Here is a 26883-nt window from a genome sequence, read left to right as displayed (position 1 = left end):
CTAGAATATTTATACTTAATACTCTTTAATATATGTAAAATATATAGACTTTGTTGCTTAGATAAGCCAAATAATTCTATCAAAGTCTACTACCATTTTTATATTGTTGACAACAATTACACAAGAAGGTAGGGTTAGTTATTTTTCTATTTGGATTTTCATTTCTATTTTAGAATTTTAAAAAAAACTTTTATAATATATGTAGAATTCTATGTGTCTATGACTATGTGTTGTATAAGGATGCTTTATATTATTTGGTGTCAATGTAAAGTTGCTCATTTTTTAGAGTTTGAATTATAATTGTTGTAATCTATTGTTCGGGTAATTAGCAATCCTGGGGAGATTATTCAAATGGTCACCGATTAAATTAGAGTACATTCGTTTTAGCTTCTTGAATGACATGAATGAAAGGGTTAAAAAATGATTGTAGTTTTTCCTTCCCTTTTTTTTTTTCCTATTTAAGAATTTGGTTACATTATGTTTTGACAGTATAGTTTTTTCCCTCTTCAATTCATAATTATAGCATTATTTAACGTTTACATTTGCTTAGGGGTTATGAAAGACTTGAGAATTATGAATATTGCTAATTAATTGAGGAAAATGATATATTAAATAATTAGGGGATTATGAACATGAAAGACTTGAGAATTATGAATATTTCTAATTAATTAAGAGTAGAAGTTACGAAGATGAGAGGGTGTGAATTATGGAGATGACTTCTTAAAATAAAATAATTGAGAAAAATGATATAAAAAGCTAAAAAAAAAGGAAAAATAAATAAATAAATAAATAAAGTTACGCATAAAGTATGTGTATGTGGCACCTCTTTTTTTTTGCCTGGATTGTTATTTATCCTTTTTATCAATTTTTGGGCCTTTTTGTTTTATTTTCAGCTCAAGATATTGCTTAAAATAAAAGAAAGACCCTCTACTAATTTCTTCCATTAATTTATTTATTATTAGAATTTACATGGACTTTACATTGTAGCACGATCGAAGAAACAAAAGCTTGAAATTTTGTTCTTATTCCTGAATATCATTTTATGGCTTCACAACTGATAATTACTATTTTTCTTATCTTATTCCCGAGTCTAATGTAATTGTCCCCTCAAATGGTTTATGCTTTTCCTTTTACACGACATGTTTTTCTTTTGAGCTTATGCCTTCTGGTATTTAATTTAATTTGATTATAGGCCAGGATCAGAAAGAGATAGAAAAGGCAGATGAAATTGATAATAAGAAGTTAGAAACATTCTTCTCTTTTTTTTTTCTTTTTTTTTTTCTTTTGTATGTTTGTTACGTAATAAGAATTAAATTCAATGTTTTCAAATTTTTACTAGGCATGACAAAGACAAGATATTAAAATGCATGATCGTGCTTATTCTTATACATATCATTTTCCAATCTTTCTAAGGTTTGGTGATATTGAATTTTCGGATATAAGTGATGCAACTAAATTTGCATATCACTAAAATGTAAGAATAAGCCATTTTTATCTGTTTTGCAGCAATAATTTTAATGCCTTAGTGTCATTCTTTGTGTCAACCTACATCTATAAATGTGCGTTTAGTTTTTTCCCCTTTTGATTTTGTTGATTGGAAGGTGATTAGCATTCCTTTCTCTTAAATTTTTTTACTTTTATGCTTATGGGGTTGTAATTTTTTTTTTTTTTTTATGAGAAACTTTGATCATTCTCAGCTTTTCAACAATGTGCGTATGGATTGTAAATGTTTGAAAGTTTAATCTTTTCAATATTTTCATATTGCTGTTATGGGTTGTACGGTTTTCAGTTTTGAACTTCTCATTTTTTTGTTTCAGGTAAATGTAGTCAAAGAGAGTGTTGAGGTTAACAAACAAGGGGTAGGTTAGGTTCTTATTTCCTTTTTAATTCCCTCTGTGTCTTTCTTCTTCATTTTTTCAGTAAGTCCATGAATTTCATGTATTTCACTGATCTACTATTGGCACATTGACATAGTCAAATTTCATTTATTTTTTTTGGTAGAAACAAACTTAAACTTTAAGTTAAATGTTGAAATTAATGTCTACCAAGAACATATATTTTCTTATTGTTTTTAAGTTAATAAAATGATGTATTTTTATAACACGCGAAGGGCGAATAAATTTACTAGTTATATTATAATAATTTTAAAAAAAATCTGGAAAGATGAATTGCATTGATGACTTAACGTGGAGCTGACGTGGGGAGAACATCCAAGGCTTGTTGTCGGTAGAGTCTGATAATGGAATGCCTGCTGTCTTTTCTCTTAGGATCCTTTTCACAAAACATAAAATTCAAATGTTCGAAAATGTCAAAATGGAGTGACATGGATTGATTAATTTGATGCATGTGCTATTGTACAACTATAGATTTTCAAAAGATCTTGCGGCTTTGATGATAAGATAATCAAATCTTTTGAAAAGCAAATGAAAAAGATGATGTTCTAGAAATTATAACTCGTAGTTCTATTTGCAATTTCACGAACTATAAAGTTCAAGAATTGCTTGAACTTCAACAACTACAATTTCTATATTATCCAAAAGCACTTAATCAACACACATCATCCTCAAAACAAAATTTTCATGCAGTAATATTGTTGTACCAAGTTCATAACATGTTTCAAGTCATAACTAATAATGGCACTCATACTTAAATTTTGATATTCTCTTGTATAGTATTGTTTGAGCCGTTAAGAAATACAAGAAAAATGGATTAGCTAATGTTTAATTTTAAATAAAACTTCATCGAGTCAGCCTTAAAACTCAATAATATATTGTGGAATAAAAACTCATTAATCATCTATTTTTGCTCTATCGTTTTAAAAGTTTAAAACATACTCATTTTGAATATAATATTTTTATCTAGATTTTATTATTTTGAATAGTAACATACTGTTTGTTAAAAACTAGAAATTCCTCCATATATTCTATTTTATATGATGATATATGTTATTAGGCACAAAATTTAAAAATGAATTTCATATTTCATTACTGAGCAAGAAATATTAAAGTAATGAAAATATCACATCATCAAAAAAGGATCAGAGCTAGTAATTAGCATGCACCATATAAGGACACCTTCATTGAAACTTATCCATAAATCTAAGGACAGAAAGGACAACCATTTCTCAGTTGTTCTTTTCAGATAATATTGCCACAAATTTTTGTCACGCCTGTTTTTTTTTTTTTTTTCAGCAACCCAACAATAACATAATCTTCTCAAAAGTGCGAAGTCAGTATGCATACTACTTATTAGATCTTACAATATGCGATGCAAAATACACAGAAGTTGAAGGCGTGATTGTGGGCTCTCATTTGTCCCAAAGGAATATTACTCAAGGGAAAAAACAAAATCTTGAAATAGGTTGAGATTATGGCATTATGCATTGAGGATAAAATTGATCAACCATCAACGTGTCGTGAGATGAATGAAATTTTTCATTTTCAACCAAAAATATCGATCAAACCATTGGAATATAATAATATTTTGATAAGAAACCCTTTTTCCTCGAGCAACACTTACACGATACTGAACTAAATTAGTAAATTTTAGATACCCAAAGAAAAAAGAATGTCATTTGACCCAAAGGAAATTACTCAGGAAAAAAACAAAACCTTGAATTAGGTTGAGATTATGCATTGAGGATAAAGTTGATCAATTACCAATGTGTCATGAGATGAATGAAATTTCTCATTTTCAAATAAAAATATCGATTTCAAACCATTGGAATATGATTATATTTTGGTACGAAACGCTTTCTCCTCGAGCAACACTTACACGATATTGAATTATATTAGTAAATTTTAGATTTTTTTTTTTAAAATGTCATTTGTCACAAAGGAAAATTACTCTGGAAAAAACCAATATCTTGAAGTAGGTTGAGATTATGGTATTATACATCGAGGATAAAATTGATCAACCATCACGTGTCATGAGATGAATGAATTTCTCTTTTTAAACTAAAAATATCAATTTCAAACCATTGGAATATAATAACATTTTGATAAGAAATGCTTTTTCCTCGAGCAACACTTACACGATACTGAACTAAATTAGTAAATTTTAGATACCAAAAGAAAAAAGAATGTCATTTGTCCCAAAGGAAAATTACTGAGGAAAAAACAAAATTTTGAAGTAGGTTGAGATTATGCATCGAGGATAAAATTCATCAACCACTCACGTGTCATGAGATGAATGAAATTTCTCATTTTCAACTAAAAATATCGATTTCAAACCATTGGAATATGATTACATTTTGGTAAGAAATGCTTTCTCCTCTAGCAACACTTACACGATATTGAATTAAATTAGTAAATTTTAGATACAAAAAAAAACAGAATGTCATTTATCTTAAATGAAAATTACTCAGGAAAGAAACAGTATCTTGAAGTAGGTTGAGATTCTGGTTATGCATCGAGGATAAAATTGATCAAGCATCAACGTGTCATGAGATGACTGAAATTTATCGTTTTAAACTAAAAATATCGATTTCAAACCATTGGAATATAATAACATTTTGGTAAGAAACGCTTTTTCCTTGAGCAACACTTACACGATACTGAACTAAATCTGTTAAATTATTAAATTTCAGATACCAAAATAAACAAGAATGTCATTTGTCACAAAGGAAAATTACTTGGAAAAAAATAAAATCTTGAAGTAGGTGGAGACTATGTAGCGAGGATAAGATTGATAACCCATTGACGTGTCGGGAGATGAAAAAAATGTCTCATTTTCAACTAAAAATATCAATTTCAAACCATTAAAATATAATAACATTTTGGTAAGAAACGCTTTTTCCTCGATCAACTGTTACACGATATTGAACTAAGTTAGTTAGATTAGCAAAATTTAGATGTCAAACGAAAAAAAAAAAAAAGAAAGAAAAAAGAATGTTTTGTCACAAAGGAAAATTACCCAAGAAAAGAACAAAATCTTGAAATAGGAGGAGACTATGCAACGAGGATAAGATTGATTAATCATCAACGAGTTGTGAGATGAATGAAATTTCACATTTTCAATAAAAATATCAATTTCAAACCATTGAAATATAATACTAACATTTAGTAAGAAACACTTCTTTCTCGAGCAACACTTACACGATCAAATTAAATTAATTAGATTAGTAAACTTTAGATATCAAAAAAAGGAAAAAGAAAAGATAAGATTAATTTATTCCACTTTCTTGAATACATGGCTGTCAAAATGCGGCGAGGCTTGCCACATTTTGGAAAGACTATAAAGCAAGGGTAAGATTGATCATCAACCATCAACGTATCGTGAGATGAATGAAATTTTTCATTTTCACCTAAAAATGTCAATTTCAAACCATCAAAAATTTAGAACATAACAACATTTGGTAAAAAATGCTTTTTCCGTCGAGCAACACTTACCCGATACTAAATTAAAGTAGTTAAATTAGTAAATTTTAGATTCCAAAAAGAAAAGAGAAAAGATAAGATAAGATGAATTTATTCCACTTTCTTGAATAGTGGTAAAAGTGTGGCTGTCAAAATGGCGGCGAGGGTCGCCACTTGGTTGAACTTGAACCTTTTGGCATAATTATGTTGTGGGAAAATGATTGGTTCGTTTCACGTAGACGGTTTTTTTTTTTCTTGCAACAAACTTGGAACATACAATGTTGGGTTTTTTGATATTGGTGAATGGGAAATGATGGGATGAAAAGTGAAGGAAATATAAAAGGTCCCTTTTTTGCTTTGGGAAATGTAAAAGGTTCCTTGTGCTTTGGTTAAAGCATCTGTCCCACATAGGAAAAAGAGAGAAAAAGAGAGGTGTACATATTACATTACACCTTCTCTAGTTGCTAAAAGGGTTGAGGGGGAAAGGACCCCACGCGCCGTCGTCGTCGCTCGCTCGGCTTTGGCTTTGGCTTTGGCTTTGGCTTTGGCTTTGGTCAAATGATCTGATTGATTGATAAAACTGTTTCTGTTCATTTGTCCATTTTCTGTAATTTACTGGTTTATAGTTTTTACATATTGTGTAATCCGCTTTTACTAAGTGTTTTACACATTCAGAAACTTTATTTAGACTTATACAGATTATTTTAAAAGAAAACAATCTTAAGGAAATTATTATATAATATTATAATCTGTATTGTGTTTAAGGAGATTAAAACTTCTGTAGTTTTCTACTCCATATGAATATTAGTATTCTGACTTGAAGATATAAAAACTTCGTTGGAATACCAAAGTTCATAATTATACTGCGATTTGAAGAAATAAAATCTTCATCGTTTAAGTTTGTGATTTAATTGCTATTCTAGTTTTATTAACTAAAACAGTTTGTCGATTTGACAGTGACAAAGAAAGAATGGCAATTGAGACTGAAACTCTTTCTGCGACTGGAACTCCTTCTGTGAACATTGCACCAGCGGTCACGCCTACAACCCGTGCTGCTGTGCCACCGGCTGAGAAACCTTCGAAGTTCACCGGTGCCAACTTTAAAGGATGGCAGCAGAGAATGTTCTTTTGGCTTACCACCCTTGGTATGCAAAAGTTCACCAGTGAGGACCCTCCCGTGCCTGCCGCCGACATGCCTGACAATCAGAAGTTCATGGTTACTGAGGCTTGGAAACAGGCTGATTTTTTGTGCAAAGGCTATATTTTGAGTGCCTTAGAAGATGATTTGTACAACGTCTACAGTGCAGTAGAGACCTCCAAAGAATTATGGAGTGCACTGGAAAAGAAGTACAAAACTGAAGATGCTTGCTTGAAGAAGTTTGTGGTTGCCAAATTCCTAGACTACAAAATGGTGGATGGAAAAACTGTTGGAACCCAAGTTCAAGAGCTTCAACTTATCTTCCATGACCTTATTGCTGAAGGTATGGTAGTGAATGAAGCATTCCAAGTGGCTGCAATGATTGAGAAGTTGTCACCCTCATGGAAAGATTTCAAGAATTATCTTAAGCACAAGAGAAAGGAAATGAAATTGGAGGATCTTGTGATTCGTCTCAAGATCGAGGAAGATAACAAAACCGCTGATAAGAGGTACCGTAAGAGTTCACCAATTGAAGGGGCAAGTGTCGTTGAAGATGCTGCTCCGAAAAAGAACAATAAAAGGAAGAGGCGTTCTGGAAAAGAGAAGTATCCTAACAAGAAAAAATTCAAGGGCAATTGTTACAATTGTGGTAAAGCAGGCCATAAAGCTCCCGACTGTCGTGCACCCAAGAAGGACAAAGAGAAAAACAAGGGTCAGGCAAACATGGTGGAAGATGTTGATGACCTATGTGCAATGCTGTCCGAGTGCAACCTGGTTGGCAACCCAAAGGAGTGGTGGCTTGATTCTGGCGCCACTCGACATGTGTGTGCCGTTAAGGAAGCATTTACAACTTACACTCCCGCTGGACCTGACGAGGAGCTATACATGGGAAATACTGCAACAGCCAAAGTTGAAGGATATGGAAAGGTTCTGTTGAAGATGACATCCGGCAAAGTGCTGACTCTCAACAACGTCATGCATGTTCCATCAATTAGGAAGAACCTAGTTTCAGCCGCACTACTCGTGAAAAATGGGTTTAAGTGCGTGCTGGTTAGTGATAAATTTGTACTTAGTAAGAATGATATGTTTGTAGGAAAGGGCTACCTCACCGAGGGCCTTTTCAAACTTAATGTAATGGTTGTTGCCAGTATTAATGGAAAATCTGCTTCTTCTTACTTATTGGAGTCAAATAATTTATGGCATGTTCGTTTAGGACATGTCAATTACAAAACCTTACGGAAAATGATTAATCTTGAAATATTGCCTAAATTTGAGTGTAATATATCTAAATGTCAAATATGTGTTGAATCAAAGTTTGTTAAGCATTCGTATAAGTCCGTTCAAAAGAATTCAAATCCTTTAGACTTAATACACACTGACATTTGTGATATGAAGTCAATACCATCTCGCGGTGGGAAAAAGTATTTCATAACTTTTATTGACGATTGCACTCGATATTGTTATGTTTACTTGCTAAACAGTAAGGATGAAGCAATAGAAGCATTTAAGCAATATAAGAATGAAGTCGAAAATCAACTAAATAAAAAGATAAAAATGATTAGAAGTGATAGGGGTGGAGAATACGAATCTCCTTTTGCAGAGATATGTTTAGAATATGGAATTATTCATCAAACCACTGCCCCCTACACACCACAATCCAATGGAGTTGCGGAAAGGAAAAATAGGACATTGAAAGAAATGATGAATGCTTTACTAATAAGTTCTGGTTTACCGCTGAGCTTGTGGGGGGAAGCTATCCTTACAGCTAACCGAATACTCAACAGAGTGCCCCACAGCAAAACACAATCCATTCCATATGAACTATGGAAAGGAAGAAAACCCAACTTGAAATATTTCAAAGTGTGGGGGTGTTTAGCAAAAGTACAAGTTCCTTTACCTAAAAGGGTAAAAATCGGACCAAAAACTGTGGATTGTGTTTTTATTGGATATGCTACAAACAGCAAAGCTTGTCGGTTTTTGGTTCACAAATCCGACAATCCCGAAATTCATGTTAATACGGTAATTGAATCAGATAATGCTGAATTCTTTGAAAATATTTATCCGTATAAAATTGAATGTGAGTCGTCAAGTGAAAGATCTAAACGACCGCGGGAAGAACCAAAGGAAAGTACACCAAGTGAAAAGGATCCAAGGCGTAGCAAACGTCAAAGGACATCTACTTCCTTTGGACCAGATTTTGTGACATTCTTACTTGAAAATGAGCCTCAAACATTTAAAGCAGCGATGTCTTCTTCTGATTCAGCATTATGGAAAGAGGCAGTCAATAGTGAGATTCAATCAATCTTAGATAACCACACATGGGAAGTGGTTGATCTTCCTCCTGGAAACAAGCCTTTAGGTTCTAAATGGATTTTTAAAAGGAAAATGAAAGCTGATGGCACTATTGACAAATATAAGGCAAGACTTGTAGTCAAAGGTTATAGACAAAAAGAAGGCCTTGATTATTTTGACACATACTCGCCTGTAACAAGAATAACGTCCATTCGGGTGTTAGTGGCTCTGGCAGCCGTGTATGGTCTTGAAATTCACCAAATGGATGTTAAAACAGCTTTCTTAAATGGTGATTTGGAGGAAGAAATTTACATGGAACAACCCGAGGGTTTTGTGGTTCCTGGTAAAGAAAAGAAAGTGTGCAAACTTGTAAAGTCGCTTTATGGACTTAAACAAGCACCCAAACAATGGCATGCTAAATTTGACCAAACCATGTTGGCAAATGGCTTTAAAATCAATGAGTGTGATAAATGTGTTTACATTAAAAACACTCCAGGTCACGAAGTCATTGTTTGTTTGTATGTTGATGACATGCTGATAATGAGCAAAGAAATGGCAGATATAAATGCTACAAAGCGCATGCTGGCTAGCAAATTTGATATGAAAGACTTAGGAGTTGCTGATGTAATCTTAGGAGTCAGAATTCATAGAACTCCACAAGGTATAGCATTATCACAGTCTCACTACATAGAGAAAATACTTGACAAGTTCAAGTACTTGGATTTCAAGATTGCCAGAACTCCAATTGATGTGAGTTACGCACTTCAAAAGAATGAAGGTGAAAGTAAATCACAAGGGGACTATGCGAGAGTGTTGGGAAGTCTGATGTATATCATGAATTGTACACGACCAGATATAGCATGTGCCATTAGCAAACTGAGTCGGTTTACAAGTAATCCCAATTACACACATTGGATGGCAATGAAACGAGTTTTGGGGTATCTGAAACATACTCAAGACTATGCTTTGCATTATAATAAATATCCCGAAGTGATTGAGGGATATAGTGATGCAAATTGGATCACTGGATCGTCTGAAGTTAAATCCACGAGTGGGTATGTTTTCACAATTGGGAGTGGAGCAGTGTCTTGCAAATCATCCAAACAGACTTGCATCGCCCGTTCCACTATGGAATCTGAATTCATAGCTTTAGACAAGGCCGGTGAAGAAGCTGAATGGCTCCGGAATTTCTTAGAAGATATTCCATTCTGGCCCAAACCTTTGGCTCCTATATGTATACATTGTGACAGTCAAGCAGCAATAGGAAGGGCAGGGAGCGTAATGTATAACGGAAAATCTCGTCACATACGACGAAGACACAATACCGTTAGACAACTCCTCTCTAGTGGCGTTATCACGATTGACTATGTAAAGTCAAGAGATAACGTAGCGGATCCGCTTACAAAAGGCTTATCTAGAGAGGGAGTTAGTAGATCATCAATGGGAATGGGGTTAAGGCCGAGGACAAGTCATCATGGCGGTAACTCTACCTAGCAGACTGGAGATCCCAAGAACTAGGTTCAAAGAGATCAAACAAAGTTATGACTGACGGTTCAACATTGTCAAACAACTCAACCCATTCTCGGATGAAGACAATGTTCAGAAATAAGGATAAAACTTTATGGCTTGTTAATGAGTTAATAAAGCATTAAGATTTTTAATGATTATCTAAATCTGGCAGTGTATGACCAGATAATGTGGCTATAAGACCACATGTTTAGAAATCACCTATGTGAGTGTTAAGTGTAAGCCGTTTTAAAAGGGAATGATAGTGAAGGCCCATTCTCTATGCACTCATGAAACCAGGCGGTGTTCATGGCTGAAACGAACACAACCGTGAGAACCATAAATGGTTGAAGGTTGATTGTGTGATTTATGTTGTCTAGGTATACAACAAAGTTCGACGGTTCAAAGATATCAAATCTACCGATTGATCGAGTATATCCGATGTAAGTTCACTACGGAAAGTTCAAAGGGAAACCTACTTATCCAGATGCAGTCAATCTTCGCTTGTATATCACACTTGTCCGCGCATTCTTTTATATTATGGCCATTCCCCATTCATGTGGGGGATTGTTGGGTTTTTTGATATTGGTGAATGGGAAATGATGGGATGAAAAGTGAAGGGAATATAAAAGGTCCCTTTTTTGCTTTGGGAAATGTAAAAGGTTCCTTGTGCTTTGGTTAAAGCATCTGTCCCACATAGGAAAAAGAGAGAAAAAGAGAGATGTACATATTACATTACACCTTCTCTAGTTGCTAAAAGGGTTGAGGGGGAAAGGACCCCACGCGCCGTCGTCGTCGCTCGCTCGGCTCGGCTTTGGCTTTGGCTTTGGCTTTGGTCAAATGATCTGATTGATTGATAATCTTTTTGGACCAAAATTCTTTTAAATTTTAATTTAATTATTTATTAATTAATTAATTATTTCCAGATTCTGACCCGTTAGTGACCCGGATCCGCGTGTCTGACCCGCGACCCGTTTCTCCCCGGATTAATTTAAATTTCCCTCCGTTTTTTTTTAAAACGTACATTTTCTGAAAGGTTGCAAACCTTTCTGAAAAGGTGCAAACCTTTTCCCAACCAGTGCGTTAATGGCTATAAATTCCAGTTAATATTCAGATTATTACTTACGAATTTTTCTGAAATCCTCTATTCTTCTACTCTTCTTACAAGTTTTCTTTTCTGTGTGATATACTGCCATTGAGTGGTTCGCCGCTACCAGAATTTGGAGTACTACTATTTTGGTAAGATAATTGTTCTATCCTGGGAGGGGATATTCCATCAACCTCGAGTACTGTGAGGGGAATAATTTCCTTAAGGACACACTTTGAACTAAGTGGGCTCGATTATGTTCTGAATATTTATTATTTTTTTTCTAAAACTGTTTCTGTTCATTTGTCCATTTTCTGTAATTTACTGGTTTATAGTTTTTACAGATTGTGTAATCCGCTTTTACTAAGTGTTTTACAGATTCAGAAACTTTATTTAGACTTATACAGATTATTTTAAAAGAAAACATACAATTCCTAGTGTTAATTAAAGAGTTTTGCCAACCCCGCCATTTGTTTAACTCACTTTTCCTCACGAGTTTCCTTTGTACTCCACCACCACTTAATCACTAATAAGTGAGGTTAGATCTATTTTTACAGTCACAAAGATAGACTCAATTTTCCTTTATTAGTTAGTGATAGAGGCTTTCTAATATCTGTCCTTAAAACTTTGCGAAATGATCTAAAATTGCCCTACTTGCACATTCATTAGAAATGATCCAAATTTCAGTGTTTCGGTCGTCGTTTCATTCTTTTTAATCATTACCACCGTAACAATTGGCTTTCTCCACTAGAAAAATAGAACTTCAAAATCATTATTACTCCACCACCACTTAATCCAATGACATTCATAAAATAAAAAACAAAAGTTGCGTACAGAAATCACTTCATTTAAACTATTCTCTCTCATCTCACCTACATTTTTATCACTTTTTCTAGTGATCATTTTACCTCCACTGAAATACTACCGTCCATCAACTACTATAACCCCACCTTGATCGCCACAATACTATTGCAATTGATTTAGCTGAAAATGTGCATATGAGTTTGATTTTTAATCTATTCTAGTATTCTTTATGAACTTTAACTTTCTTCTTGGGAATCAACAAAACAGATAGTAGGTTATTAATTTGAACAAGTGCTAGAGTGTAGTCTCCACTTATATATTTAGTTCATTAATGGAATCGTCATCCTCAATTTCATCAACATAAAATGCAACATTATTAGGTATTAGGAGAAACGTAAGTGCATAACTTGTGAATCTCATAGAGATGAGTCATTGATTGAACGGCAATAGAACAACAAGAGAGAAAGCTCTGTCAATATATTGGCACCACAATGGAACTTTAAGGCTTACATATGAAACTAAATTAATACAAATAGGAGAAAGGGAGGTCCTAGCTAGGTTAGTTGGTATTTGCTGTAAAAATATAGATGAACGCATTAATAATGATCAATTTATTTTGGGTGTAATGTATTCTTCATTTTATTAAAAGTATTCCTAGGTCCTTGGCTTTACATGCTTTATTCCACAGCATATATCCAGATTCCTTCCATTGCTTTCTAAACAACGTAACATTAAAATCAAGAATTTGATAAAGTTTATGTTCTTCTCCATGTTTATTTTTGGGAAATGATGTAGACGAGTATAGGGGTCGCACCAAATCCCCTCTTCATCTCAAGCAATAGCCTGGTTGAATGGTTTTTGCTAAAAAAAGAAAAAGAAAAAGAAAAAGAAAGGAATAAAAAAGAATAGCAGATAGCATCAAAACTTGGTGTCCTTATCTTGACAGGCTCGATTTCTTCAAGTAGAATTGTAAACTAACGCGGAATAATCGCCTAATCAACGAATATCACTCCATTTTCCTCTATTTTTAGAAATAAATGACAAAGAGTGATCAATAAGAACTACTCTTCAAGTAACACCAAATTTATTGAACTTTATATTTTCTCTTTGTGAGGGGTGAATGTATATAGTATTTCCGTGTAATATTGAACTTATTATTTCGTGTCCCTTTCGGGATCGGAGATAATCTGATCTGAGTTAGAACAACAAGAACCTAATTAGGAAGAGCGTATTTCACGGCTAATTGAACTCACAACCATGTTTCCTGGAGAACTCTTCCGTTGTGTTGAAGTGGTGTTGTTAGATTTTATTATCATAAAAAGAGTGAAATTTGGGAGGAAAAATCTGAAAATATTTAATTTAAAATATTGATGGTTCTTTCAATTGGATGGTATTATGTATTATCTCCCACCAATGAACCGGTAGAATATTGTGATCTCACAGCTGGTCGTTCACTATGAAGAGTTTATCTCAATATTATTCAAATTAGACTAGATGATGGTGAGCCCCTGCAAGCATGGGCCCAACTTGAAAAATAAGACAGTTTAGGATTTCATGTGTCATAATTTACGTAGCACATTTTTTTTTTTAATCTATCGCGACAAAAAATATCATCTTTAATTTTATTTGCAGAAGCAACTTAATTTTATTAAATGATTTACAGTCCACACAAATATTTTAGACTTGTTTTGGACTTTACATTTCAAAATTTTGTGCGTAGTCAAATGATGTCATATAAATTGAGATGGAGTGAGTAATGAAAACAATTATAATTCAATTAATTCAAATAGCATTCTTATAGTCCTAAATTCCAAGTACAACCCTTTCATATATAGTTGAAATGAAAAAATTATGAACTTACTATCATAAATTAATGTTCGAAACTATCTGTAATTGTCTCTTGTCTTTTATATGGTTAGGGAATTTGTCTATCACAAATTAAGTGTAAGCAAGTTAACTATAAATTATTATGGTTAAGTCCAACAGATTTTTTTTTTAATTAATTTGCATTTTCAAAAAATAGTCATATAATTTAAATATGGTGGTGATTTACTACTCTCTCTCTATATATATATATATATATCTTGTCATGTTTCAGTTCTCAAGAGATCGGAACTAAATCATATTAATTAATTTAATATTTTAAAATTAAAGTTTATATATTTGAAAATTATAAGAAAGGTATTATAAGTTAGAATGTTTCTCATATCACTTTTAAATATTTTAAATTATCCATTATTGTGATTTATAGTATTTTTTATTTAGTTTTTAAATATGTAAACTTAATTAAAAAAAATTAAAGTTTTCATATCCAAATTTATAGTTAAAGTTTAAAAATTAATGTAACTCTTCTGTAATAGTAGTAAAGATTTTAAATTCAATTTCTAAATATTTTATTTAAAAATAGAACAATTACTTGTTCACTGCAAAATTATAGAGCAGACAAATAGAAACGGCAGAACTGATTTTTTCTTTAATTAAAGTAACAATCCATGTTTGAATTATGATTTTGTATTTGGGGGTTTGGGAAAAGTGAGGTCCGTGAAATGATATAAGCGGAACCTACAGTGCAGGCAAGAATTCAGCAATATGAGCTTCCATTGAAAATATGAGGACACCTAAAATGTGAAGAAGGGGACATAGGGTCTGCCACAACAGACACGTGTTGAGAGTCAAAATAAGAGTTGAAGAATGAAGCATTAATTACCCTCACTTTTCATTTTATTTGCGAAAATGCCATGATGGACGACGATCAGCATAAAACCCATGTTTCTATATAAGTTACTAGACGGCTTATGCGCACGGGCCCTATGTGTATGTAGTTGTCTTTGAATAGTGATTATATATATATATATATATAGAGAGAGAGAGAGAGAGAGTATATGTTATGTTTAAAACATGATTAATATAACATTATAGTTTGTGCTCCGTATCTAAAATTTTATTATATTAATGTTTGCTACGAATACAAAATCGAAAAATTTATTAATATTTTTTAAAGAGAAGACTTGTTGTAAAAATTGATTTTCTATCTAAACGAAGAAATACTATTTTTTAATTGTTGGTAAATATTCTCGGTTTAGCTCATTTTACTTGTCATGTTGTCTTTTGCATTAAATTCTATCTTATTTTAAAATATAAATATTTTAAGTATATTTAGTGAACATAATAACTTGATTTTGTCAATATGGGATACTATGTTCAAAACACGATTAATATAACATTGTAGTTTGTGTTCCGTATTTAAAACTTTATTATATTAGTGTTTGCTACGAATACGCAAGGTGTTTAATATGGGGCCCACATTTTTTTTAACATTGTTTGTTTTTTAAATATGGGATTCACTTTTGTTTTTCAATATTGCTTGATTTTGTTAATATGGGGTCCACTTTTTTTTTCCCGTGAGTTTGGATGTGGTGGGTTCAACTTTTTTTTTAATACTGGATGGTGTTTAATATGGGGCCCACAATGTGGGATTCATTTTTTTTTAATATATATATTGCTTGATTTTGTCAATGTGGGATACTATGTTCAAAACACGATTAATATAACATTGTAATTTGTGCTCTGTATTTAAAACTTTATTATATTAGTGTTTGCTACGAATACGCACGGTGTTTAATATGGGGCCCACAATTTTTTATTTTTTTTTAATATTGCTTGATTTTGTTAATATGGGGTTCACTTTTTTTTTCCCGTGAGTTTGGATGTGGTGGGTTCCATTTTTTTTTTAAATACTGGATGGTGTTTAATATGGGGCTCACATTTTTTTTAATATTAGTTGTTGTTTAATATATATAGGGCCCACAATTGTTTTTTATAATGTTTTTTAATGGGCCTATTTAATATGGGGCCCAATTTTTTATTTTTATTTTATATATACTATGTTCAAAACACGATTGATATAACATTGTCATTTGGGCTTCGTATCTAAAACTTTATTATATTAGTGTTTGCTAAGAACACAAAGTATGCACTTTTTTTTTTTGACATTGTTTATTTTTTTAATATGGGATTCATTTTTATATATATATATTGCTTGATTTTGTCAATATGGGATACTATGTTCAAAACACGATTAATATAACATTGTAGTTTGTGCTTCGTATTTAAAACTTTATTATATTAGTGTTTGCTACGAATACGCACGGTATTTAATATGGGGCCCACAATTGTTTTTTAACATTGTTTGTTTTTTTAATATGGGATTCAATTTTTTTTTTTAATATTACTTGATTTTGTTAATATGGGGTTCACTTTTTTTTTTCCCGTGAGTTTGGATGTGGTGGGTTCCACCTTTTTTTTTAATACTGGATGGTGTTTAATATGGGGCCCACATTTTTTTTTTAATATTAGTTGTTGTTTAATATATATGGGGCCCACAATTATTTTTTTTACAATTTTTTTTATGGGCCTGTTTAATATGGGGCCCAAATTTGTTTTTTTTTTATATGTACTATGTTCAAAACACGATTGATATAACATTGTAATTTGTGCTCCGTATCTAAAACTTTATTATATTAGTGTTTGCTACGAATACGCATGGTGTTTAATATGGGACCCACTTTTTTTTTTTTTAACATTGTTTGTTTTTTAAATATGGGATTCACTTTTTTTTTATAATACTGGTTGGTATTTAATATGGGGCTCACAATTTTTTTTAAATATTAGTTGTTTAATATATATGGGATCCACAATTTATTTATTTTACAATTTTTTTTAAGGCCTGTTTAATATAGGGCCCAATTTTTTTTTTTTAATGGGGCCCATCAACGGACGACGAAGAGGGACGACCAAACTCCCTCTTCTAAGTAGTAGTAAAGTAATAAAGTAAAATATTGGTTCTTACTAGAGGTTGAAACTCATATAAGAGTATTCCAAGTTTAAAAAGGGATAACAAAAAATAAAAGCCGTACCATACACCATAGCGATGTATATTTATCTCGTATCCAATTTAAATGTAGAGATATGGTGATTTGAAACCCACGAAAAAGTGATAATTCAATCTGTTTTATACCGTTAACTCTTAAATTTATGACTTGGAACATATTGTAATATTGTTCCCTAGTAAAATTTGCCCGGACAAGAGATGAGCACCGATGGAGTTAAAGAGAAAGAAAATGAGTTCAATTGAATCCGCTTGACCTGAAGATTATATTATACTGTATAAATAGATAACATTATTTTTACCATTTTCTGTAAATTGTTAAATTTGAAATTTCCTTAACATAAAGAAAAATTCTAATATAATTAATAGCAAGGGGAATTCAAGTCTTAATTTAAGTTGCAAGTCCAAATCCTACGTGCAACACTATATACTACATTTTTTTTTTAAAATTCCTTTTAACGTAATTCCTTGATCTGTCAGTAGAGATGAGTTCCTTTTGTCTTGCATGTATGCCTGTTAACCGGTTCCAACCGGAACCGGACCGGGAACCGGTTAGGAAACCGGCCGGTTCCGGTTTACCGGTTTTAAAGTCCAAACCGGAACCGGTCCGGTTTGGATTGCTTAAAATATTTTTTTTTTGTTTTTTGTATTATATATATATATTATAGTATTTATTTGTATATTGTAGCTATATTTTCATATGTTATACAACTTTATAATTAAAGTTTAAATATTTACTGACTAACAGCCTAACAGCAAGTTAGCAATACAGAATAGTGTTTTTCGTATACATATATATGTATAACTTACATATACTTATATATATGTATAACTTAATATATATATATACTAAATATATGTACTATATGTATGTATAACTTAATATATATACTAAATATATGTATAACTTAATATATATACTATATATATATATATATAGGTATAACTTAATATATATATATATACTAAATATATGTACTATATGTATGTATAACTTAATATATATACTAAATATATGTATAACTTAATATATATACTATATATATATATATATAGGTATAACTTAATATATATATACTAAATATATGTATAACTTAATATATATACTAAATATATGTATAACTTAATATATATACTAAATATATGTATAACTTAATATATATACTATATATATATATATATATATATATATATATATATAGGTATAACTTAATATATATATACTAAATATATTTAGTATAACTTAATATATATACTAAATATATATATATATATATATATATATATATATATATATATATATATATATATATAGAGGTATAACTTAATATTTCAGTTATAAACTACAACTCTAGCTGTTGTATTTTAATGAATTCCCAGTGCAGTGGTCCAACAATGATGTGGAATCAAATGGGAATGACTGCGCCACTTCTCAATTGGACACATAAGTGAGAGCACCTCCACTCTTAGCATTTCGAATTTTTGCTCAACATGAAAGAAGAGATTTATGCGAAAGAGCTTGAAATACCAGGGTGAAAATGCTTAAGTTTAACTATAAATTTGAATATAGATTCTTCAATCTTATAAAAATGAAATTAACTTATCTAAAAATTACATAAAAAGTATTTCAAGTCAGTATACCTAATGATTCAAAACTAAAAAATTATAATTAGATTAAAAAAAATATTTGACTCCCCAAATACTAATACTTCAAATAAAATGTGACAGGAAGGAATACTAATTAAAAGCAACACCGACCTTCACAAGACAATGATAAAATAGCTTGGACACGTGAAATAAAAATAGAAAATAAGCTTTTAGCCGTGTGGTGGAGTCAAAGTATTTGACTTTACATAATTGTCCAATAGAATTGAGTCACGTTAAAGTAAGAACACTTCGTATCAACGTGGCAGGAGTATGCTCCTCCACAATTACGCACAGTGGGTTTAATGTGACCAAAGGTGATTGTAAACCATGACCTAATCCAATGCGTAAGTCTTCCTTATTATTGATAGCTAGGGCCATAAAAAGGCATTGAATCCCTCAAAAGTGCTTTTAAAAAAATAAAAATAAAAAAAATCTTGTTTTGAGACTTGTTATTAGTATTTGACTAATTAATTCGAAGTGTATTTTTGTTAATAATTCCCCTGTTCATTTTTACTTATCTATTTTAATTTTGCGTGCCACTTAAGAATTAATAATTGAAGTATATATTTACCATAATACTCATATTAATTTAATGTATAGTCTCCCAAATTATTTGGAATTGAATAATTAACGTTAAGTATAAAACAAAAAGAAAAAAAAGTTTGTATTTCTCTTGATATGTTAAAGTGGAGAAGTAAAATTGAAAATTTATTTTTGATATAGTGGACAAGTTAAAGTGAACAACAGGGGGAGTATTATTAGAACAGTATTTTAAGCTTGACCGATGTCATAAAAGGGCTTCTGGAAAAAGTTATTTTTTTTGCTTTTGAAAAACTGTCTCTGCTGCTACTTAAATACTTATTTTTTCCCCTTACAGGGTCAAACACCTTAACGTTCTAAAATAAGAACTTTATCTCCATAGCTTGGCCAAACAAAATTACTAATCATGTTCAATCCTACTCGCACGGGCAATAAATTTTAGGAAAAAGTTGAATATTTAACCGTTCGTCAAAAATATTTGTAGTCACTAATCAATATCATATATTATACATTAATTATAAATATTTCGGCTATTTTTTAGACATACGACTATTTAAGATGATTTTTTAAAATTTTATCAGTTCAACTCATCATTTTCTTTTTGGTTTCTCACCTGGTGTCCGGTACCCCTTTTGTGCCCGACTAATTCAGTATATTCGCTTCATTAAGTCTCACTTTGGGAGGATAAGCGCTCCATACAAAGGCGACTCAATACACAAGGCTTGAACCCGAGATCTTTGGTTAATGATCGATGAAGGAGTACTTATCACTCCACCATAACGTTCATCATTTGAAAGACTTCAGGATGTTAATTAGCTAACATGGAATGGATTAAACATACTAAATTCTACCTATGTGTGAAAATAGAACAATAGTTGCTAGCTAGTAGAGATGCATTTTTCGTATAATAATTAGGACATGATCCTCTTGTTATGAAAATACTAAAAGAAAAACCAATAGAGGGGACTTAAAATTTTGATAAGTCTGAGTTATTAAAAGGGGTCAAGATAATTATGTCTACAGTAGTATTACTTTGCTATTACTGGCAGTCTGGCACTATCGATTTGTTGATCTAAAAAGTCTCAACTCAAGCAACACTGTTTCAACAGCTAGAGTTGTAGTTTATAACTGAAATTAATGATTGATGGGAAAAAAAGGACATTTTAAGCGACTATCTTCTAATACTTGCAATTAGATCTTTTAACCTTTGTTTAAAAAGAAAAAAAGGTATCATATTTTGTTGTGGGTCATCCTAAAATGGTCTGCAACGAGGATCTGTTGCCTAATATTTTTAACTTTCCAGATAAAATTTTATTAATTTCAAAATAATCTGAACTCTGTTACCTCCAATAATATCATAAATTAAATCTAAAATTATCTTACAAAAATTTATGCAAATAAAAAAGGGACTATTAAACTGGAACTGGAGAGCTTTTTGTAAGATACAAAGAGCGCAACTTAAAAAGATGGTACTGAAATATTCAGCTATTTTTCATCATTAATTAAAAAGAAAAGGCAAATATTAATTGAAACAGTACATGTTCTGACAGAGAATTAGCCAATTATATGAGTTAGGTAGACAGTGTTGACGTTATTGAGAGTGATAGTCAAAATGAGTAAGAATAACCCAATGCGTGCAAGCCAAAGAGAGTTTTAAAACAAAAATTTGTGATAGATTTCAACAGAAGTCTTGTTCCGAGTATAATGAGTCAATTTATCTTAACTTCCTTAATTTTTTAAATTAAATTTTAACGAAAATAATCACCTATTCATTTTTATATAGGACGGACAACCCTACTGACCCTAAAGTCAATAATCAAATTAGGATACTGATTACCAAACTGTCAAAAAAGTCAAGGCATGTGACCTGAATAAGCTTGGATCACATAACACTACGTTTTTCCTCAAAAAAAAAAAAAAAAAAAACTCAAATAGATTGCATTTGCACAATGAGTCAAATTCTAGTCAGTGGATTCAAACATACAACCTCGTTTTGGTATTAAAACAGCATGATTGCTTAGACTAAGAAGCATATGTAGTAGTAAATTTTCGCTCATTGTAAAGAAATATTACTAGACCAAATTAGGAAATTTGTAGAGAAAAATTAGGATTAATTCGAAAACTTGTTAAGAACAATGCATATTCGATGAGTTGCATTATTGATCTTATTTCTTTTACCACAATTTTTTCATTTGATTATTTATTTAAATATCGTCAGTGTGATGGTAATTATACGTACGTACGTCACGACTAGGAAACCATAGTTCCAGCCTCCTCTTGTTAGAACTTTAGTAGTATAAATTTTAACTTCAGAGAAATCATAAGATAATAAAATAAAAAAGTGGGGCCCACGATGTTTTGTCATCTTAAAAAAGTGATGCTGGTCAAGTCAATCCCTGAATGTACCTCCACCTCACTGAGCTTCACTCCAAATCGGAGTTTTTGCGCGGATTGCCTTTCTAACGCACTAGTCTTTAATTTTTACTCTTCATATCTGTGGTCAATTTGTTTTTCCTAGTGGTCAATTTGTTTTTCCTAGTACTCATATATTACTCCAAAAGTATCCAAAGCTTTGGCTCGACATAAGTAGAATTTATCTTGAGAAACTGAATTTTTGCTTTGCTTAGCATAAATTCAATAGGAATTAAGTTCTTTCACATAAGTTCTGTTTTTATAAAGTTTAATGTGGAGTTTAAAATTTTGTCGTGCCCGACATAACTTATGTGATATAATCTAAATTATGCTGAGTAAAATCTAAAATTATGTCGTGCAAAAAATGTTGAATGACAAAAATTAAAAACTATTTCCTTCTTTCCATTTTATATGAAGATATTTGACTTGTACAAAATTTAAGAAATAAAAGAAAAATTTTTAACCTTGTGGTCTGAAACAAATTATAAAAAAATTGTATCATTTCATTAAAGATAAAAAATAAACCTAAAGTTCAATTTTAACGAATATAGAAAGCTATCATTTTTTTTTTGAGATTGACGAAAAAGGAAAGAGACGATTCGCAGGAATGCCCTTATTTGGGGTGGTCTTTAATTTTTGCCCATCAAATTGGTGGTCTTTAATTTTTGCACTTCGCCTAATACCATGAGATTTGGGGTTCGAACCCTGGTTCAGTCAAAAAAAAAATTAGCAAGGCAGAGTTTTATAGCAAATGTAGGCCTATTCGGATCAAATTTAGGTCTGCATGCAGAGTTTTAAACTATACCTTAAAACTCTGTCTTAAGGTAGAGTGTGTGCCTAAGGTAGAATTTTACCTTTAAGCAGAATTAAGGCGGAGTTTCGTAGGCGCAGAGTTTCGCAGGCAAAACTCTGTCTTGCGAATTCAAGTTCAACTTGGCGAAATTTTTTAAAATTTTTGACTGAGTAGGGGTTCGATTTAGGAACCTAGGAGTTTTAGGCAAAAGGCAAAAATTAAAGACCGGTGCATTTGAAGGACACTCCGCAAAAAAAAAAAAAAAAGGAAAGAGTGTCATATAAATTAGGCCTAGAGAATACTAATTTAAAGGGCAAAAATTAAAGACCCATACTCTCTTTATCTCAAAATATTTGTCGTGGTTACTAAGAATATTGTCTCAAATTATTTATCGTTTTAGACTTTTAAGACACAATTAATTATTTTTTTTTCATTTACCCTTAGCAGAAATTTATCATTATTGTAGATGAAACATAAATAAAGTAAATATTTAATTGAGACAAATTATAATTTAAATATAAATAAAGGTAAAATAAGCAAAATATTCCTTCTAATTAATATTTTTTAAAGGGCGCGTAAAGCAAAAAGCCAATAAATATTTTGAAACGGAGGAGTACACAAATGCCCTGCAAAATCAAATGCTCCTTCCCTCATATCACTATTTCCACGTAGTTTCTCTTTTACCGCTCTCATCCAAAACTCAATACGTAAGCAGTGACAATATCCCACCCATCTTGTTTATCAACACCTCCACCACCACCCCCACTTCAATTCGTTCACACGTCTCCACCTTATTTTATTACATATTTAATTATTTTTTCCTGACATTATCACCCCCACGTTTATTCTAGAACCGGCCGTCTTCTTTAGCCACGTGTCCCTCACAACTCCTATATATAACCTTCTTCCTCTTGTGTTCTACGTTTCAAATTTCAAAGCACCTCTCATAAATCTTAATATAATCAGTATTTACACACTCCACACAAGAGAAAAATAAATTATTGCAATTCAGAGCAATTCAAATCAAATTATTGCAAAAAAGAAAATGGGAGGGATGGAATTGCAATTTCCCGCTGGATTTAGATTCCATCCAACTGATGAAGAGCTTGTGATGCACTATCTATGTCGAAAATGTGCGGCACAGCCCATTGCTGTTCCCATTATAGCTGAAATTGATTTGTACAAGTACAACCCATGGGATCTTCCTGGTATTTTTCTGCAATTTATTCACTCTGTTCTAAAATTAAAGAAATTTCGTTTCTGATAGTTGAAAACAGGGCCGGGCGAATTTACATATATAAATTATGGGACACGTGAATCCATGCTCTTCCCGTAAAAATATATATTTTATGTACGATATTTTTTAGAATTGATATATCCCTCTGTCACTTTTACATTTAAACGGCATGAATTTTGATTAATATTTATTAATTGATACGAGAAACGTTATACCTTATATTATTACTTTTTGTGCAGTCTTAAGAATATTATATTAATTTAATCTAATTTAACTTTAAAATTTAATAAAAAACGAAAAGTATTACATATATTGACATAGAGGAAGTAATATTAAATGCTGATACTCTAAGAAAGCTGAATAGTATATCTAATTGAATGCTGAGTTATTTATTAGAAAGATTAGGAAGCAATTCCACTTGTTTTTTTTTTTTTTTTTCCGTTTGTTTCCTAGAAATTCTAAATTCACTTCTGATTAAAAAATTCTAATAATGAAGAATTTCTTGTTTCAGATTTGGCGTTGTATGGGGAGAAAGAGTGGTACTTCTTTTCACCGCGAGATCGGAAGTATCCAAACGGGTCACGCCCGAATCGAGCTGCAGGAAACGGGTACTGGAAAGCGACGGGTGCGGATAAGCCAATTGGTCGTCCGAAGGCGATGGGAATTAAGAAAGCATTGGTATTTTACGCAGGCAAAGCTCCCAAAGGAGAAAAGACTAATTGGATTATGCACGAATATCGCCTTGCTCATGTCGATCGATCTGCTCGTAACAAGAATAATAGTTTAAGGGTGAGTAAATTAGCCGAATTAGACTTATGATTGAGAGGAATTTAACTTTCTTATTATGGAAAATTATTACTCCCTTGTTACAATTCTTTCCCTTTTAGTTTTGTCATAAAATGTCACCTATAATTAAAAATAATTTAATTTTAAAATTCCTTTTTATTCATTTATAGTTATATAAATATTTAAGGTTTGTTCTAATCGTACATGTCAAAGTATTTTTTTCCTTTTTACATATTGTGCCAAGTCAAACATATATATTGAGACAGAAGAGTATATTTTTCGTTCTTTTCTCCAATGTGAGAGAGCAATTGAGAGTGATTTATATGAGATAATGAACTATCTTTTTTGCTTGTTTGGCGCTTCAACTATCATGTTTTTTTTTCCCAACTTAACTATCACAGTCAATGTATTAAATACACTTTAATTATCCATTGTTTTCTTTTCCCACAGAAAAATTTAAATTCTATCCGGTAGAAAAAGGAACAGTTAATAATTAAATTTTTATTTTAATACATAGATAGTGATAATTTAAATAGAAAAAAGGAACAATTAATAGTTAGCGGAGTGAAACTCGTGAAAAAAGTGATAATTGATTTATGTTTTTTATCATTAACTCTTTAATTGAAACTTTTTTGACGGTTGTGATTTGATCCTTTTGACTGATCGAACGGCTTTTTTCCCCTTTTTCTTTTTGACAGCTGGATGATTGGGTGTTATGTCGAATATACAATAAGAAGGGTACAATCGAGAAGAAACAATTCAATCATCAAAAAACTGACATCGGAATGTCGCCACCTGCAAGCGAAATAGATATGAAGCCAAAAATTCTTCCATTTCCAGTCTCAACAAGACCACCGATAACGTCACAGCAGGTGTACAATGATTTCATGCACTTCGATTCATCAGATTCTCTCCCTAAACTTCACGCTGATTCAAGCTGTTCAGAACAGGTGCCTTCGATGGAGGTCACGTGCGAGAGGGAAGTTCAAAGCGAACCGAAATTAAGCGAATGGGAGAAAACAATAGCCCTTGATTTTCCGTTTAATTACACTGATGCCACCGCGGATAACAGCTTACAGAGCTGTTATGAGATGTCGCCACTTCGGGATATGTTCATGTACCTACAAAATCCCTTTTGAGAAATAGCCAAGGATGATGGTTGATTTACAAGAATAGCCTTCAGGAAGGCAGGAATTTTTTCCTTAATGGTCAAAAGTTTGAGATTGCACATTTACGAGGTTATTGGGTGTAATTTGTTGGAGTGATGAAGTAAGTGGGGGTCCCTGCTTCAATTTTTTGTCGCACGTGCAAAAGAGACCGAGGTCAATGACAGGGCATGTGCGGATGTTTGTACAACGTTTGGCTCTTCTTTTGCTTTCACATTGGTGATTGCTTTAGAAAAAAGAAAAAAAAAATTGGTGTATATTGTTAAAAAAAACGAAGAAGAAGAAGAAGTTGAAGTTATAGAATCGTATATTTATTGTATTTTTTATTAGAATACATTAAGTATAACAGTTTTGGATGTACTCCCAATGGGAATTTGTCATTGTCATCGTAGTAAGTGATCTCATTGACTTATTGGACTAGCTAGATTGTACGAACATGCTCTTTCCGTTTCAATTTATGTTAGTTTATTTTTTTATCAATTCATGCTAAAAAAAATGAATTCTTTTTGTACTTGAAAATAATTTGTCTTTATACAATTTATATTCACATAAAATACATGTGATTCGTTTAACATTAAATTTTCTAAATTTCGTATTCAATTAAATAGGTTCTATATAAATTGAAACGGGAAAGCAGTTTCTTCGTTTTAAGAGTACACGGTAGGATATGATTTCAAAATGCCGTTGTTATATACATTTCAATATCCAGCTAATGATCATGATATCATTTCATCTCTACCATTGTCGACCAAGAAATTAATTGACACGTCGTTTGTTGGAAAACCTATTAGTACCATGTTAGATGGTGCACTGACAGGGAATACCTTGAATGCAACAAGGGGTGGCAAATGGCTGGGTGTGATTGGATTTGGGGCATGTTGAAAATGATTTGAATAAAAACGGATTGAGTTTCAGCCCGCTCATATTTCATGTTGATAAACTATGGGTTGGGTGATAAATGAGTGAGTGAATTAGTTATGAATTAGCCCATATTATATAAGTGTAATACTTTTTAATTATTTTTTATATATTTTTTACTCTAAGCTGGAGGATTGGAGATAGACGTTGGAGTCTAATGGATTCAAGTTGAGTAGGATCAAAACAGAGTACTTGGAGTGCAAATTCAGTGATGTACCACATGAGGCTGACGTGGAAGTGAGGCTTGGTACCTAGGTCATCCAAAAGAAAGGGAGTTTCAAGTATCTTGGGTCTATTATACGAGGAAATGGG

General features: G+C 31.8%; 1 protein-coding gene across 2 annotated transcripts; it reads left to right on the top strand.

The window, feature by feature from the left end:
• Positions 1-23385: 23385 nt before the first annotated feature.
• Positions 23386-26133, top strand: LOC132627135 (NAC domain-containing protein 2-like). 2 transcript variants are annotated; one of them, XM_060342293.1, is made up of 4 exons: positions 23386-23672; positions 24213-24490; positions 25186-25359; positions 25433-26133. In XM_060342293.1, exons 1-4 carry the CDS (start codon positions 23510-23512, stop codon positions 25490-25492), a joined length of 675 nt encoding a protein of 224 aa, XP_060198276.1. In that variant the 5' UTR covers positions 23386-23509; the 3' UTR covers positions 25493-26133. The 2 variants fall into 2 exon arrangements, with proteins under 2 accessions (XP_060198276.1, XP_060198275.1); XM_060342292.1 differs by having other exon boundaries at positions 23387-23672; positions 25186-26133.
• The last annotated feature ends 750 nt before the right edge of the window (positions 26134-26883 follow it).

This window comes from Lycium barbarum, chromosome 2 (genome assembly GCF_019175385.1).
Source record: "Lycium barbarum isolate Lr01 chromosome 2, ASM1917538v2, whole genome shotgun sequence".
Lineage (NCBI taxonomy): Eukaryota > Viridiplantae > Streptophyta > Magnoliopsida > Solanales > Solanaceae > Lycium > Lycium barbarum.
Note: the sequence above shows the minus strand (reverse complement) of the source record. Positions and strands in the feature narration are given on the sequence as shown.

Coding starts and splice junctions, on each gene's coding strand:
- LOC132627135 (XM_060342292.1), top strand. CDS start 23,510: ATGGGAGGGATGGAATTGCAATTTCCCGCTGGATTTAGATTCCATCCA. Junction 23,673..24,212: donor CAACCCATGGGATCTTCCTG/GTATTTTTCTGC, acceptor TTCTTGTTTCAG/ATTTGGCGTTGTATGGGGAG. Junction 24,491..25,185: donor ACAAGAATAATAGTTTAAGG/GTGAGTAAATTA, acceptor TCTTTTTGACAG/CTGGATGATTGGGTGTTATG.